The 16,090-nt window shown below is 50.1% G+C and overlaps 6 protein-coding genes across 7 annotated transcripts; 2 read left to right on the plus strand and 4 right to left on the minus strand.

Annotated features, from left to right (window-relative positions):
- Positions 1–3,196: 3,196 nt before the first annotated feature.
- On the minus strand, positions 3,197–3,946 carry STB3 (DNA-binding proteins Bright/BRCAA1/RBP1 and proteins containing BRIGHT domain; the record flags this gene model as incomplete). Its single annotated transcript, XM_007808536.2, has 1 exon — positions 3,197–3,946. The coding sequence occupies one exon, from the start codon at positions 3,944–3,946 to the stop codon at positions 3,197–3,199; it is 750 nt and encodes a 249-aa protein (XP_007806727.2).
- Positions 3,947–8,101: 4,155 nt separating this feature from the next.
- On the minus strand, positions 8,102–10,376 carry TOP3 (DNA topoisomerase; the record flags this gene model as incomplete). The annotated part of the gene is made up of 6 exons (XM_066119178.1): positions 8,102–8,140; positions 8,195–9,510; positions 9,582–9,751; positions 9,807–9,985; positions 10,046–10,243; positions 10,296–10,376. The coding sequence occupies 6 exons, from the start codon at positions 10,374–10,376 to the stop codon at positions 8,102–8,104; spliced, it is 1,983 nt and encodes a 660-aa protein (XP_065975815.1).
- A 748-nt stretch (positions 10,377–11,124) lies between these two features.
- J3458_007057 (uncharacterized protein) lies at positions 11,125–12,393 on the plus strand (the record flags this gene model as incomplete). The annotated part of the gene is made up of 3 exons (XM_007808534.2): positions 11,125–11,499; positions 11,561–11,909; positions 11,966–12,393. 3 exons carry the CDS (start codon positions 11,125–11,127, stop codon positions 12,391–12,393), a joined length of 1,152 nt encoding a protein of 383 aa, XP_007806725.2.
- A 344-nt stretch (positions 12,394–12,737) lies between these two features.
- Positions 12,738–13,904, minus strand: PHO13 (p-nitrophenyl phosphatase; the record flags this gene model as incomplete). Of its 2 annotated transcripts, XM_066119179.1 has the most annotated exons (4): positions 13,759–13,904; positions 13,687–13,708; positions 13,559–13,627; positions 12,738–13,498 (listed from the first exon to the last, which is right to left on the minus strand). In XM_066119179.1, the coding sequence occupies exons 1-4, from the start codon at positions 13,825–13,827 to the stop codon at positions 12,738–12,740; spliced, it is 921 nt and encodes a 306-aa protein (XP_065975816.1). In that variant the 5' UTR covers positions 13,828–13,904. The 2 variants fall into 2 exon arrangements, with proteins under 2 accessions (XP_065975816.1, XP_065975817.1); XM_066119180.1 differs by having other exon boundaries at positions 13,559–13,708.
- Positions 13,905–14,014: 110 nt separating this feature from the next.
- J3458_007059 (uncharacterized protein) lies at positions 14,015–15,020 on the plus strand (the record flags this gene model as incomplete). Its single annotated transcript, XM_066119181.1, has 2 exons — positions 14,015–14,394; positions 14,455–15,020. The coding sequence occupies exon 2, from the start codon at positions 14,757–14,759 to the stop codon at positions 15,018–15,020; it is 264 nt and encodes an 87-aa protein (XP_065975818.1). The 5' UTR covers positions 14,015–14,394; positions 14,455–14,756.
- J3458_007060 (uncharacterized protein) lies at positions 14,969–16,078 on the minus strand. The gene is made up of 4 exons (XM_007808532.2): positions 15,948–16,078; positions 15,858–15,891; positions 15,508–15,805; positions 14,969–15,454 (listed from the first exon to the last, which is right to left on the minus strand). The coding sequence occupies exons 1-4, from the start codon at positions 15,992–15,994 to the stop codon at positions 15,270–15,272; spliced, it is 564 nt and encodes a 187-aa protein (XP_007806723.2). The 5' UTR covers positions 15,995–16,078; the 3' UTR covers positions 14,969–15,269.
- Between the last annotated feature and the right edge of the window lie 12 nt (positions 16,079–16,090).

Below are 16,090 nucleotides of genomic sequence, written 5' to 3' on the forward strand. Positions count from 1 at the left end.
TGGCGTGAGCGGCGTGGCATGGACTTTGCATTTGCAGCCTGAATGAAGTCGACAGCAACAACACAAGACGACGTGGAGTCGTGGGCGCGGACATGAAAATGAGGAGCATGGATATGAGCCGAACATGGCCAAATGGCCTCACGGCCTCGCGGCCAACTGCCTCCCTCGGCCACGACTCCCAGCGTCCAGTCAATCGCGTGGCCAGGTGCCAAGCAATACCAAGCCCATGCCGAGACCATGCCAAGCCGTACAGCCTGGTTTGCCATGCAAGGGTTACTTAACTTACCAGGTGCCACGACTTCTTCTAACACTGGGACAACCTCGTACACTTGGGCCGGTTTGAGCACCACTGCTCCAGGCAACTTCTTGCCCCGGACCGGTCACTCTGTGTTGTACGATTATTCTGGCCGCCAAGGCCTCGTGGACGGCGACAGCCAGTCGGCTAATGTAGATCTACGAGGGCACGCCGCGGCAACCCATGTGGACAAGTTAAGCTTGTGTTGACAAGCTTTCCATTGTGTCATGGGGTAAAATCACGCCATGCCACTCTTGCGGCCCAAGTTTTGGTCGACATGGAAAAGAATATTGATCCCAGGACCAAGAGCGAAACTGTCATGGCCATGTCAGTTCAGTGATGAGTTCGGGTCGATTGCCGATGAGCACGTTCATGCCACCTACCCCATATAACATCGCCTGATTTGTCGCAGCAAATACGACGCAAGGACGGGCTCAAATCGCCCAGCAAACTGAATCGCCAAGACAAAGATTTGTGTCTCCCGAAGCTCTCATTCACTTGGTTCATGAATACTCTTGGCAGCCGGTGTCTCAATACATACAAGCCACTGGCCCCAAGGTCGTTTGTCCGTATTGCTCGGCTCAGAGATTGCCAAGCACACGTGTACGCAGGGTACGCTCTTCTTTTCCTCCTTCCAAGAAATGTAGTAAACGGTAATCTACCGAGTGTTTCTGCTGTTGAGTCAGTTTTGTTTGATTGATATTAAACCCTAGGGTTAGTCATGACTGGCTTCTGCTTGACACTTTTTGCACCGTATCTGATATATTGCCCAGGCATAACTGCTTCGAAACGCATATGAAGCGGTGTGTGACCATGGTACAATATTGCATATCTCATGGTCTAGCTGGCCATCGTAGCTTGCGCCGTTTTGGAGTTGCGCGCCCGCGACCGGATACACGCTCATCACAACGGTTCGTCCAATCCACTGAGACGTAGGAGAACGCTTACAGACGGGCGGGTTCGGATTCCAGTCTTCAGATGGACTAGATTCAAAGCTAGTTGGATCTTCTCGCAAACGGCATCGCAATCAGATACCGTTCCAGGGTCACTAAGGTCGCTGTTGTTGCTCAACGGAGAGTTTAACGGCTTCTCTGTCGTGCGAGTCAAGCACGTCATGAAGCTACACCATCTGTGTATAATTAGCTACCCAGGACGGGCTTGCGCGGCCATACTTGGTTTCATTCGCCATCTGTCGCTCCTTTACCTGCCGAGTCCTGCTTGATTGACCGACGTCTTGTCCTGTCTGTGGTCTAGTCACCGTACTCCTCCTCCTCCTCCTCCACGTTCCCAGAATCCTGTTTTGCCGAATCTTGTGCCGCGCCTTCACGCCCAGCCTTGCCATGTGCGCCATTCTCAGTGCCCGACCTTGCGCGCCAGGACGAATAGCTCTGTCCTTGTCCATCCACTGTCGCCGCCGACAGCTCATGATATTATCAGAGCGCCTTGCCCTGGAGCGCTTCTTCCCAGTCCTGCAAGATTCCCGTTTCAATGATCCCATGTTCAAAGCATACAACGACATTCCGATATAACAGAAATTCATCGATTTCTTAGGCCATGACACCACAGAGTCATTCAATACTCTCTGGCTATGCTGCATGGAGATTTATTTGACCTACCCTGTGGGCTCTTCTTGTATATAGTTTTTGGTTCGTCGTTGTTTGTGTAACCGGTCTAGGGTTGTTACAAGGTTTTTAAAACAAAATCGTTGTAGCGTGTTAATTTCTATTGCCTACATCTACCCTCGAATTCAGTTCAAGTCAACACTGACCCGTCGGGATCCAAGGACAGCTTGGCGGAATAGTGACCACGGTGGAAGCTATCCCATCACGTCAGATCGAAGCGTCACAACAAAACGCAAGACTCTACACATCAGTTATGTACACCACGCCATCAGACGAACAGACAGACATACTCGGCACAGCAGTAAGAGACAACTCACGGGGACGGCAGTCCATACTTCCATTACGTGCAAAGCTCTACTCGTTCAAAGAACTTAGGAAGCTACTTAATTCTCGCCATCCCAAGCTTACGTATCTATTTTGGGTATCCTTCAATGTCCCGGCCGTCTCCATGTTGAAGTCTGGCCTTTCCCTCCTTTTCCATGTCCTAACCCATCCAGCACCAACCCCTGAGTGTTGACTCTCATGTGGAACAGACCGACATGTTCCACCCGTCCGTTACCTGCCATCCATGTCTGAATAAAGATGTGGTAATGCTCCATTTTATATCCTCCCGATGCGTTAGGTCTTGTCAACCTGATCAACCTGATTAGAGTAGTAATGAAGTGGTGCAAAAAGTGTAGCAAATTAAAAACGTCCAATGCGCAAAATCATCTTCCATCAAGGACATGTGCTTCGCTTTCGATGGGGGTAAACAAATGACCGATAGTCTCTGGCTGACTTTGGTTGAAACTTGTTGCCAGAGATTCTAGGTCAGTTGCAAAATGTAGTTGTTGTATGTATGTGCAAGAAGCATGAGTTTTCTTTGAAAAAAAAAAAAAAAAGGAAGCAAGATCGGCAATTGATGAAATCCACAATCCCGTGAACAACCTGTGGCTGTCACGGTTTGAACAAAGAGACACCAACCAGCCAAGCTTGCAAGAGTCAGGGATCAACCATGACAATATGCCGGAAGCTTTTTCTAGTGCATTCCGCCCAAGGGCTAGGGAGTCTCAGAGGCAACATATATAAAAAGAAAAAAGAACCGCCAATGTAAAGAGTACAAAGTGCCGTGTCATCATGATTGCAAGATGGAAACCTGTCGCACCCGACATGGATTCCGTTGTCAGCCCTGCGAACTGGTCGCCCGTGAACCGGTTCATCGCAAGCCAATTCCCAAGAGAAGAGAAGTTGAATGAAAAGCCCATGCCGTACTGGAAACGCCGTTGTTATGCAGTAGATATTATACAGAACCAAGTCGTAAAAGAGCCTCGACGGCCTCACGTTCCTGCGCATCCGATGCGCAAGCCAACGCGGAAAGATCGAGGTGCGTTGGTTGAGGTGGCCGCGCCATTCCCGAGCTGACCGAGAAAGTTCGTAACCCGCCGATCGGAGGGAAGTTTGGAGATCGCATGTCACCATTTGACTGAGCGGCAGCCATATTGGGGTAGGATTCAGCCCTGAGTGCAGCGGCACCCATCGCGGCCCAGTCCTCGTCATCCGTTACATCTTCCGGATCATCGTTCATGACAACATCGTCATCTGGAGCTTCGGAGCAGGAGGCCGACGCCGAACCGTCCATGGACATCTTGTCCGCCTCGGTCTCCATCATGATATGTATGTCGTTGTCGTCGTGGGAGAAGTGGAAGGCTTCATCGGCCATCGAACCCCTAGCTCCTCTTCCACCTGCCTTGGAGATGGGGATAGCTGAGCCGTACGAAGATGGAGGCGTGCCTTGACGGTCACGACTTGCCATACCTCGTCGTTTCGCGTCCCATCGTCCCCAGCCCACCTTCTCATACTCCACGTCACCTTCCACGCCTCCTCCTTCTCCTCCCCGTCCCTCCAAAGCGCCCACCACTAATCTCCTTGCCTTTGTTGGGGGTATACCCGAGAAACCTGGTACCGACGTCGTCAGATAGCCCATGATGTGCCGTATAGCCAGAGGCCCGTGGTTGAGCAGGATCTCTGGTAAATGATACTTTGCCAACATGGGCGCAGTGATGGCACCCGCTGATTCCAGGGCAGCTGGAGATAGTGACCGCCCATGACTACTGGCGTTATCATGCAAGTCCAAGTCAGAGTCGATGGGCTCGAGTTTGGACCTTTTGTAGTTGCGCCTTCAAGCCATGAGCTGGTAAAGCGGGGGATATAGAGTTGGGGGGAGTAGGGAGGGTATGAGATCGTGCCACAGTCGCCGAGTCACCCCGCGCCGCTACAACAGTGAAGTTGTCTCGGTTGACGGAGGGCTGGGGAATATCACGAGCAGCTGATGCCAGGGAAGCCATGTTATCGACTTTTGTTGCGATTTCGACTTCAGAACACTGTCTGTTGATGTAGCCAAAAAAAAAGTCAGTATAGTGTCTGTTACATATACTGACGTAGCAGGATTTTTGACCCCCTCCAAAAAGAGCAAAAGTCGAGTACGAGGTCGCTTTGTGGCAAACAAAGGAAGTTTGGTGGATGGATGTCGTGGTGGTTGAGTCACCGGCACTGGGCCACACACGCACGTTGAGTGCGTGCAGAGGGAGCAGGGTGCGGCGCGGGAAGGAAGGAGCTTTCGGCGCAGAGGACGACAAGAGGTACGTACCTGACGTATGAAAGCCGTGTGTCGAGGGGGACGGCTTTTGTGCTGTGTCTTCTGGCAATATAAACCAATAGGGGCTATGCTGGCAGAGCTGGCGTGATCACCTTGGACTGTGACAGGAGACTCTCGATATAAATCGTGCAGCCGGTATTTGGTCTTTGTTGTTGCTTTGAAGAGAAGAGAAAGGGAGGGGAGGGAGACGCGAGATGCGAAGGATGGATGGGCAGAAGTACAATAATGGGCATCGGCGTCGGGATCCCAGCAGGCAAGCCGGACCAGGCGAGCCAGAACCAGGCAGGCTGCTCCAGCGTCGACAAGAGAGACTTGAGTGAGTGCACGAGCGCACGAGCAGGTACAACGAACTGCAAGAGAGACACGCACGCAAGCAATCACACACGCCTCTTGCTCTTGCGCGTGCATGTGCTCCGTACGGAGTAGTGGAGACTTACTAGCGACAAAGCGCGTTTGTATCGAGTACCTCATTGTCCTCTTTGTCAGGTATAGACAAGGCAGGCAGCCCAAGTACCACAGCACCTTAGGTCAGCGTACTCCGAACTGCTGAGACTTGCAAGGCTTGGAAGTTCCCCAAAGTCCAAACAGTTGCGGGCAAGTACGGAGCGCCAGCAAAAATCTCCCCACCCCAAAAAAACCCGGAAGCTGACTTGACGCTGGCTGACACAGGGCTGTCGTGACAGCGCTGGAGGCCAGCCAACGCCCGGATTGCTGCGCGCACACCCCACCTCTCGTCTTTCATTTCTCGGGCTGGCCGTCAACAAGTGCCTGGCCAGCCCTAGCTCCCCTAATCTCCCCCTAATAATAACTCCCCAAACCCCCCAAACCCCTTTTGGCGTACGCGTCGTGACCGTCAAAAGGATGGGGCGTGCATTATGTTCCAGAATAAGGAGTGTCCACAGCAATTTTTCCGAAAGCGTAAACCATCGTGCCGCACCTCATTGGACACCAAGCACGCTCGAAGCATCCGTGTGACTTGCGCCAGATAAGCCCAACTGCTCCAAGGGCATGGCGACGCATGGCTGTGTCTCTTCAGCATCCATCCACACGCCATTTGCGTCAATGACAATTGGCTTCCGAGGCAAGGAACACTGCACCGAACTCGCAGACACCGCAGATGTTGCTATCAGATATCTGATTTGGGACCCCGGAGTACTGTGTCATTGGTGCCTGGATATTGTTGTGTGCAGTCTCTTCAGTACCCTCTCGGAGTGCCATCATATTCGACTTGCCCGGCAGCCCTAGTAACAACACTGGCGACGCTCACCCCGGCATCCACACGTTCAGGTGTCGCACACCATGTACTTTCATCGTTTGCACTGTAAATACTGGCCCTCTGTGCCGCTTGCTCATTCACGGTCCGTCCCCGGCTCGGCGATGAACGCATCATGGCAAGCTTTCCCCTTTCCTCCTCGCCGGAATGCGACAAACAACTTGTTCAAATACAAAGGCTCGTGGGCGGGGCTGTCGGTGCATTTCGGCCACAGACGGGACAACGTGCTCTGAGAATCCAAGGCTGTTTGACTGTTCTATTTCGTGGGCCGCTGCTCGTGGCTGTTTTGCTTGGTGCCCGCTCCGGTGCCCGCTCCATCTACTGCAGACACTTACATGCAGCGTTCGGCTCACTTTCGCTCTTGCAGCCGCCAAAGGCTTCCGATCCGGAGTCTGTGTGGTAAATCGTAACTTCTAGTTACCAGTGCCTAAGCCTGTCCATCCACATTCACACTTTGCCACCTGCTATTCGATGGGGGTGCATGCGCGACGCGACGTTTTCACTAGTTGCCTTCCAGTGAGAATTGTGGACTTGTCTGCGTGTGAATATGCTTTCTACTAGCCATCGGACCGGCTGTGTCTTCATTTTTTTGGCGATATATGCGCGGTCGCCAATGTTTCATAATGCCATTGCTCGGTTCAAATACTTCCCATTTTGTGCGCTTAATTTCAGCCTAGCCTTCACTTTCCCCGCGTCGTCGTTCTAACCGGTTGTCTTCTGCAAGCGGATATGCGCCGGTTGAGAGATCCATTCTTGAGTCCGAGTCGTGTCCTTCACTCTCCAGGTCATCTCCGTTCTGGTCGTTATCAGCTCAGTCAATATTGAGATCCCGGACGCGTCTTAGTGTATTCTAGACGTCATCGGAGCGATCGGCCAGGAACGCGGCGGGGTCGGAAGTCGTAAAACAAGGCATTGTAATCATGCTTCGTACATGCCTCCATGCCTTGAAGACGCACTTGGGACGCGTTGGACGTCATCATCCTGTGTGTCCATCTCGCGATTGTCTCAAAAGGCTGTTTCTAGGGCCTTCCATCCAGATATTCCACACATTGATAGATTTGTCTGCCTTTCTCCTAGAATACAATCCTGCCGGGGTTTATTGGCCTGGTTTGTGGAGGGGGTTAAAGAGAAGCATAGTTGCAAATGTCTTCCACTTCACAATGTTCGTATGCCAAGGCTGTCCTAAATTGCTAACGATCCTTTTCTTTGAGGCAATGCAATCTTCCGTGATGTTCTGTGATATATTCAAGTGGATCAATCATGGCATTTGCGCCGAATGCTCCGCTCCGCTTTTGGAGGCGGTTGACTCGGCTGCAGAAGTCATGGTGTATTTCGGTACCGACCTGCAGCTCGCGGCCGTTATCAGGAAACAAACTCAACTTAATTTGCTAGTATGTGCGGCTCTCGAAGCCGCGAAACTCCAAGTGAGACCATTTTCAACGTTCAAGCCGTAGCTACCATTCGCCCCTGGGTGTCGTTGGCGGAGCCATCTCAAGCCTTGGTGGTCGCGTCATCGGACCACTACGGCATCAATACAGGATGACGGGCTGCATGTGTACCAACGCCTGTGATGTGTCTGCAAAAAAGCCCTGCCCTCTTGGCTTGGGGCGACTCTCAAGCGATGGAAGGATTCATAACAAGGCGGGAGTGTGAATCCAAAAGTCACCCTCGCAAATGTCGTCGTGTAGATGGCAGCCATCGCCTAGGAGGGATCACGTTGGCCACCTCGCACATCCTGATTGGGGCTCAAAGCGACACAATCACCAAAAATGGCAGCTAACCTCCCCTGCTTGAGCAACTTAACCCTCAAGTATTGTCGTAACATACAAGTCACGTTTCCGGACCAATACATGGACATCTCGTGCGGCTTCCCCTCTCGTACAGCCCCATGAGGATGGTCATCGAGCGGGGGCTGCATTCAAATGGATCCATATGACAAACAAACCAGTTTGTCAAGATTTGGCAAGGCAGCACCGTCGGTATCTGAGCTGATATGATGAATCGCTTGCCGACTAGTGATGCCCGGTGTGTAAAAAGTGCTCGCTCCTTAGTCAAGTAGGGTTTATTCTACTCTTGCGTTTTGCCCGAGGAAGTGTATGCGGTTCATCCGTCGTTTGGATTTGGCTGAACGTAGGGCGTTTCTGTTCTCTACGATCGAATGTCGGGCTGCACAGCGAACAATCTTGGTCGTTTGATGATTTCATGACAAATCCCGTTCTGACTGTACTTGTGAAGAACCAGCATCAAGAGACAAACAGCCTAAAAGGCCCATCACCTCAGCTAGCGGGTTGAGCAAACACGAATTCGCGACATGCCTGTGCTATGTTAGTATCCCTCCGCATCTTCTGTAACTCGTAAATCACACATACTGCTCGAAGGACATCTAGTTTCTCCTGTGTCTGCATAAAAACCTGCCGGTATTGGGTTATGCTCTCACGCAACACAACCTCCTTCGTTGTTCGACCCTCGCATATCGCTTTCATTTTGAGTTCCATTTCTTTGCGGAGGAATGGCTTACCGAGACTAGTTTCAAAACCCATTCGGTCATAGCCCAAGATGAGGGCCACTCCGAGCTGTGTTGGAATAAAGACACGAACACCACCTCTTCGGCCACTTGACGAAGTTGAAGTCCCACGAGCTGCTCTACCCCCACGAGCTCTGCCCGTTCCTCTCCCTCTCCCAGACGAAGCTCTGTCTTGGACTCCATCGTCATCTTCACTCGCCATTGCACCGCTATTGCCGACAGTGGCAACATATTCTCTGTCCTGGATTTTCTGAATATGCTCCGCCATTGTAGCATCTGTTCCGATTCCATTGGCGTCCATCAATGCAATCAAATCAGCTTCTGTGAGATGACTCGGTGGCGATGTCTTTCCCTCTGACATTATTGCTTCTGTAGGTTGAAAGAACTCGCCTCTGGCAAATCTCGGTAGTTCATGGTTGTCCCATTTGTCATATACAAACACATCAAGATAGTTTCTTTCCAGCACAATAACACCATGCGAACCGAAAAATTCATCCCCATACTGGAGATCGACAGTAGTAGCCATACCGAGGGCGTCTTCAGAACAACATGCTAAAAACCGCCGGACAACGTATTCATACAAGAGCCCCTCGTCAGGACTGAGAACGCTTGGTGCGGCATAAGTAATCGGATGGATTGGTGGATGTGCCTTGTCGTCGTGCCTGCCCTCTCTGGGCTGTTTGAAAGCTCCGTTGACCAAATTTTGAGCGAACTGACCCCATCGCTGGTCTGGGGACTGCTTCTGGACTAGAGCCTTCAGATTCATTCCTTTATCGAATCGATCGGTCTCAGTGCGAGGATATGAAATGAAACCTTTATTGTACAAGCCCTCAGCAATCGTCATAGCCTGTTGACCACTCATTCGAAGAAGGCGAGTGGCGGCTTTCTGAAGTTCAACAGTTGTCAGAGGCAGCGGTTTGTATCTCCGTGTCGGCTTCTCCTGTACATTGATCACCTTTGCTGTTTTTGCCAAAAGACATCTTTCATATAAAATAATGGTTGTCATGCGATCGAATAGTCTGTTCCTTTCCCAGCTAAAGTTGACGTTTTTGCCGTCACGATTATGCATCAAGCTAATGCTCCAGAAAGGCTCAGGGATAAAGTTCTTGACACGAAAGTATCGATCAACTACGAAACCCAAGGTTGGGAATTGACAAGATCCTGAGACGCACATGTTAGGGGCCTTATCTTGCTTGAGGACCACTTCTCTTGTTCTTGGGTCTTTTGCTCACCGTAACTCAACGTCAGACTTTCCATGGGACCCCCGAGCGGCCGCAGGCTATTCGTCATGAACCGTGTAAATGCATAGCCAATACGAAGGTCAAGTTCGATTCTTGTGGAAACGGCATCAACTTGCTTTTTGTCGAGATCGACTAGCCTCCTGGCTGCCGAGAGAACGTGGCTGTGAAACACTTGTCAGACAACTTTTCAAACCAAGTCCGGTTTGCGACACTCACGCTCGTTCAACGTTACTGAACTTGGCTCGCTTGACCTGTATGCTGGCGTTGCCTTTGCGAGCAGCGTCCACAATTTCTTGACCAATATGCTCTCCTTCACGATCACAATCCGTCCATATGACCAACAATCGGGCGTACCTGGCTTGGTCTGCAAGATTCTTGGCTATGGATTTCTTGTCCTGATTTTCCAACCAGTCAGCCATGAACCCATTGTCGTTGACATGTGCGTCTACACATACATCATGAATACTAGTGACTATGGGAGCGTTGAATAAAGTTTCGGGTGGAGGGTAACTCCAATTCTTGTACTCGCTGGTAAACTCGACATTGGTAAGATGACCGGTGACACAGGTCATGGTGACGGAACATTGGCCCAGGGCTTGCCCAAAGTCGAAATCAAACGAGTAATTCTTGATGTACTGGTTCCTGGTATTGTGCTGTTGACGTCTTGTCAGAAAAGCATAAAACAAATTGTGGCCCGATACTCACGGTTTGCATGCTTCCGCCAGAGAGGTGACCAGCGACAGCCTTGGAAATGGAAGGCTTTTCAGCCACACACAAGACTCTCATGGCTACAAGATCTCAACCCTCCCGCAATGTGCGGTCGGTGTGTGTTGAATTTCTGGTCTCGATATGTTGGCTCGTCCGTGTATCGCGAAAGAAGACGAAGGTTCGTCACGAGAGCTCACCGCGACGCGTTCCCAGTGCGGTTGAAGCAATAGCTGAAAATCCTCTATACATCAAAGGAAATCATTGCGAATTGAATGAAACGAGACGAGCAGCCCCAAACAGAATCTTCGCCTTTTACACCATGTAAGCTCCATTGACGGCTAATAATGCCATACGGACAAGACGTCCGCAAACATGTAAAAAGATTGAACGATGCCAATCTAAAATTATTGCCTGGCAGGTGCCCCACCGTTGAAGGCTAAATGCAGGCGGGGCAGGCTAAGCGTCGCTAGCGCCAGTAGAGACACTATAGAGAAGCATTCTTAGCAGCCGACCGATGCTCAAGCGCTGCCTTCCAGGGGAAGCTGGTGCTGAGCCTCCGCTGTCTTACAGCACCAGGCCTCAGTGCTACCGGACCAGACCAGACCAGACGTCAGTGTGTCTGGCTGGCTGATGCCTCCTGGGCCTCGATTTGCGTAGCCTCTCCTCATTCCTCAGCATCGACCTGAATCGGAATCTTGACTTTGAAGTACGTAAGTCCTTAGTAACTGCACGACGCCCGTCAGGTTTCTTCATCAATGACGCTGCGACTTGGTCGCGTTAACCTTCATCCTCACGAGTCACAGTTCTACAAGTTTCTCTCACCATCATGGCGGCAAAATTGGCAGCTCTCCCAGTCCTACAGTCCATTGAGGACTGCAGCGATTTCTCCAAAACAGTCGAGCCATTCGTTGACCAGTTCTTTGCTCTGCCTGCCCGCCTGGTTGCCAGCATTGGCAGCATTGAAAACCTACAACGCCTTTACGTCGAGACCAACCCCCTAATCACAGGCTTTGCGGCATCGATATTTCTTGCAGGCGTGTTTTTGATCGTTTCCGAGGTGAACAGGAATTATTCCCAGGTTGATCGCATGTGGAGCATATTGCCGAACCTGTATATTATTCATCTTGCTGGTTGGGCGCGAATGGCTGGCTTGCCTCATAGTCGCATTGATTTAGTTGCTGCATTTAGCACACTCTGGAGCGTGAGATATCTGCTTTATTTCCCTTTTCAGCTCATGAGTTGGAACTAACACATTCATCAAGATTCGACTGACCTACAACTACTGGAGGCGAGGTGGATATAATGTTGGATCCGAAGACTACAGATGGTACGGCGAATCCATGCAAAAGCCCCGTCGCCTCCGTGAGATGCTAATCTATTATAGGGAAATCGTCAAGTCAAAAGTCCCTGCCTTTGTCTTCTTTCTTCTGAATGTCACCTTCATCTCCCTTATACAAAGTGTCTTGCTCTTTGCCTTCTCTTGTGTCCCTGCCTACGCCATACTGCTGTCGACGCGTTTTGAGCCAAACGTCACAGCTGCAGACTTTGCGTATTTTGCTGTCGAACTGCTTCTGGTTATCAGCGAATGGATCAGCGACGGCCAGCAGTGGGGTATGTTCGCAACCTTCCGATACTTGCGTTCTACAATGCAACTGACATTCCCCTAGAGTATCAAACTGCCAAGCATCAGTACAACAAGGACGCCAAGTTACCAAGGGGTTGGGACCAGGCTGACCTAGACAGAGGCTTCATCACCTCTGGTTTGTGGGGATACAGTCGTCACCCAAACTTCTTTGCAGAGCAAACAATTTGGTTCGTGCTGTATCAATGGAGCTGCTATGCCACCAACTCCCTATACAGCTGGACCTTTGTTGGCTCTGGTAGCTTGTTCCTTCTCTTCCAAGGATCCACTTGGCTTACCGAGGCTATTTCAGCCGGTAAGTATCCCGAGTACGTCGAATACCAGAGACAGGTTGGCATGTTCATTCCTACCTCTATTTGGCCGTACAAGGCCCCGTCATACAAGCCAAAGGTCATCAGAACTAGTGAGCTTGCCAAGCGTCACGAAGAGAAGAAGAAACAGAAGCAAACGTAATTCTCCACAACTTTGTTTATCACTGTCATAAAGTATGGCTTCAAGGTGCGGAAGAAGGATGCTTTGAAGGAAGGGTTTTCAATGGGTTCTTATGTCGGGGTATTTTCCTTCTTTCTTATTTTTTATTTTTTTTGGCGTCTCGGATAATAGTTGGGAATTGACCAGGGTCATATCATCATTATTCATAGTGTCCGGCACGCAAGGGTTCATCTTCATCTCGCTCGTATACTCCGCACTACCTGGGTACTTTAGCACTATTAAGGTAGTATAGTACGTGACAGAGAGATTCTTGTATTTAATAAACTATTTTGTCTCTATTGTATGTCTATGGTCAAATTCTATGTTTAAGCCACCACCGCAAGATCACTCAGCTTGTCCGCATAATACGCTGGAACAGCCACGGCATCCTTCTTATCCCAGTCCTCCTTCTGATGAACACCTGTAAGCACATGCAACGTCCCGCCTAATTTACCGTCAATACCAAACTTGATATCCGTATTCAAACGATCGCCAACCATGCAAGTCTTTGACCGATCCAGCTGAAACTTGCCTTCAACAGCATCCATCATGGCCTGACTAGGTTTCCCCAGCTCCAACGGCTTGGTGCCGCTAGCATACTGTAGCGGAATCATAATAGATCCTGCGCCCATGAAGAAACTACGATGCATAGGAAGCGTCGAATCCGTATTCGTGGCAAGGAAAATTGCTCCACGTTTCAAATAGTGCAGCGCGGTAGAGAGTTTCAGGTAATTAATGTGAAAATCTAGCCCGCATAGCACAACGCCCACTTTTGGATCCAAAGCCGTGCCGTCCGCGAGGGCCTCAAAGTCCTTGGGCGTCATGTCCCTCCGAAAATTGGGATCGGTGCCGCCGAGGCAAGGGATTCCTTCGGCTGCGAGTTCCTCCTCTACGCCGGCCTCACCAATGGCAAAGACTTTGTTTTTCCCCGGGGGTAGTTTGAGGATGCGTGAGATGTAGACGGCTGCGGAGTAGGATGAACCAAAGACGTCTTCCTTCTCGCAGGGGATATGGAGGTTAGATATTTTTTGGAGGTAATCCTCGCGGGACTTGGTGGAGTTGTTTGTTACAAAGACGGTGCGTTTGCCTGATGGCTATAAGTACGAGTTGAAGGTGTAGGATATGTGAGAGGTGAGGGGAGACGAACCTCGGGCCTTTAGCATCATGATGGTCTCCGGAACACGGTCGAAGACATGGTCGCCAGACCAAAGAACACCTTTGTCGTTCTGGGTCAGTTGAGGAGACTTGCCGGCAGGAGCTGTATACGAAACTAACCATCGCAGTCGAATAGAAATGTCTGTAGAATTGTAAGTCACATATCGGCAAACGAGGCATGAAATGACGCACGTCAAACTTGTCAATGAAGTCATTGATGGCGGCTTTATCGCCGGTCAGATATTTGGGTGAAGACGCCATTTCTATTGAATGCAAAAGATTGTCCCTCTTACTTGTCAAAGGGGTGGAGAAAGAATCGACTTATGGTCCGACTCGCCACCGATGTCGTTCTGGTAGAAGAAGTGAAGTTTCCATTGCTTAGTCAGTCCTGTTGGTGTTTCGGCGGGCTTAGTGGGCTGCATTGCGCAGCATACATCGCCAGACATGCGTCCTTGGACGACGTAGCAACAAAATTATGTAGAATTGAATGCTGTGTACTCCGTACTCCGTACTGATTACCTCCTTCCATATCGCCCCCATCAGCTCGCGATTACAGGTCATCAGGAACAATTCCTAAAGCTGTGGCTGTCCAAGGGCAGAAGTAGCAAAACTCACCGCCCAGCCACGCGCAAGCAAACGAGTTGCAACTGGCCTTGAGGCCGACAAGCTTTCAGCCTTTCAGCTTTTTATTAGTGGCTATACTTAACTCCGAACCGTGATTTTCTCAAGGCAACCGAAGATGTACCCACTAATCAGTCTTCAACTCGTCGATGCGCCAGACCCTGAATCGCTCGGTGGAGACGATGGTTTCAAGTTTTACGTGTCCAAGTATGTGTGGACTTGAGTCAGCCCTTGCTAACGAAGATCGAACTGACTATAAAATTTCAGTTCACCTTTCCAATTCTTACAAATGAGTCAGTTCACCTACGAAAAAAGCCGAGCAGCGCAAGAATCATTGTAATACCTGTCAGGAACACTGTGCCCAAACAATCTCTTCCGTTTAAAAACACTCCTTGAGCAACTTGTGGCAAACATTGTGCTACTGCCCGAGGAAAAAAAAAAGATTCGTCCATATACCCACAATCCCACACCGCAACCTTTCGTAATATCTATACGGAGTATATTTACGAGCAACACACTTGGATTTCAGACCGGATTCTTCTCAACAACGACCCATAGTCTCGGGCAAAATGTCTTCTTCAAATTCTACTACGACCACAAATAGCCCAACACAGCCTTTCGTACAGCTCGTGTTACCCGCCACATCTGATGGACTACTTGACATCAATATTGAGGAAGCCCTGGGGAGGAAACCACTCCCGTGGTCCTACCAAGGCCAGGTTGAGGCAAACAGGCGACGACAAGCTGCCAAAGCACCGCAAGAGCAAAAGTCTTCAAAAGAGGAGCTGGAGGAAGCGAAACGGGAAATTCTCGAACTGAAGAAAGGGTTATAGGAAGATGTGGATCTTGTAAACGAAGGTTGAAAGTTATCGCCTGGGACATTCGCATAGCGTGAGCATGGCGCACTTTGTTCAGTAGCGTTTCGGAGTATCGGGTCAATATTTAACGACGACTTGGGTGGGATTAGTGCGCAGAAATATGGTCTGGTATAACATAATTAATACGGACATCATCTGGTTTGACAACGTAGCGGAGCAGATCTTTGGCGCTTCCATCAAGACTCATTTTCATGACTCGAGTATTCAAATCTTGTCCACAACAGATTGCAGGCGAGAACCAAGGGTGAATCCATAGGCTATGGCCGAAACAAATGTAGCCAAATTCAGAAGCGAAGAAATGCCATGTAGCATGCCAAACTTCTTGCTCAATGCGCGCATTTCGTCTGAATGTGGGCCCGGTTCGTACCACTCCTTTCCGTCGCGCTTGGCTGTAGAACGGGTTAACCTATCATTACATATATGCCATACTTGAAGAATATACCTTGTCCACGGCGATCTTTCATGGTCTTGGTTGTAGCAGGAAGCAGGATCGTCAGGTTCACCAATCCGGTGACGAGCATCGTGACAATTGGTGCCAACGAATGCCATCGGCTAGATGCCTCCAGAAGCCCGGATATCCCGGATGACACTCCGGCGAGCGTGTTGCCAGGGAAAGTGAGTGCTAAGATAGCTGGGAGGATTGTCTGCAGGCCAAAGTAGATGGGAAAGAGCTTGGTTTGGACAGCCGAGAATACCGGTCGCTCGACTGTCTTGAACATGACAGGCCCATTGATGAAAGACTTGGGTCATGTCAACACCCCGTCCTAATTTCATCATGATGAATAAACTTACATGGAAGAATGAAGTTCCCAACAATGTCCCGTAGCTGACGGTCTAGAATTAGCTTTATCTGCGTGTCGGCTTGAATCATGGGCGACTTACGATATGATGTGGTACGGCGCCGGAGACGAAAAGATCGATCCGGCCATTTTTGCGGCTTTGATACCCGAAGAGAATTAGTCACCGGAAGAGTCTTGAATTCCTCTCGATATTTCATCAGATGTGATGCGGAGGTGAAACATGAT

Source organism: Metarhizium acridum (genome assembly GCF_019434415.1).
Source record: "Metarhizium acridum strain ARSEF 324 chromosome Unknown scaffold_72, whole genome shotgun sequence".
Lineage (NCBI taxonomy): Eukaryota > Fungi > Ascomycota > Sordariomycetes > Hypocreales > Clavicipitaceae > Metarhizium > Metarhizium acridum.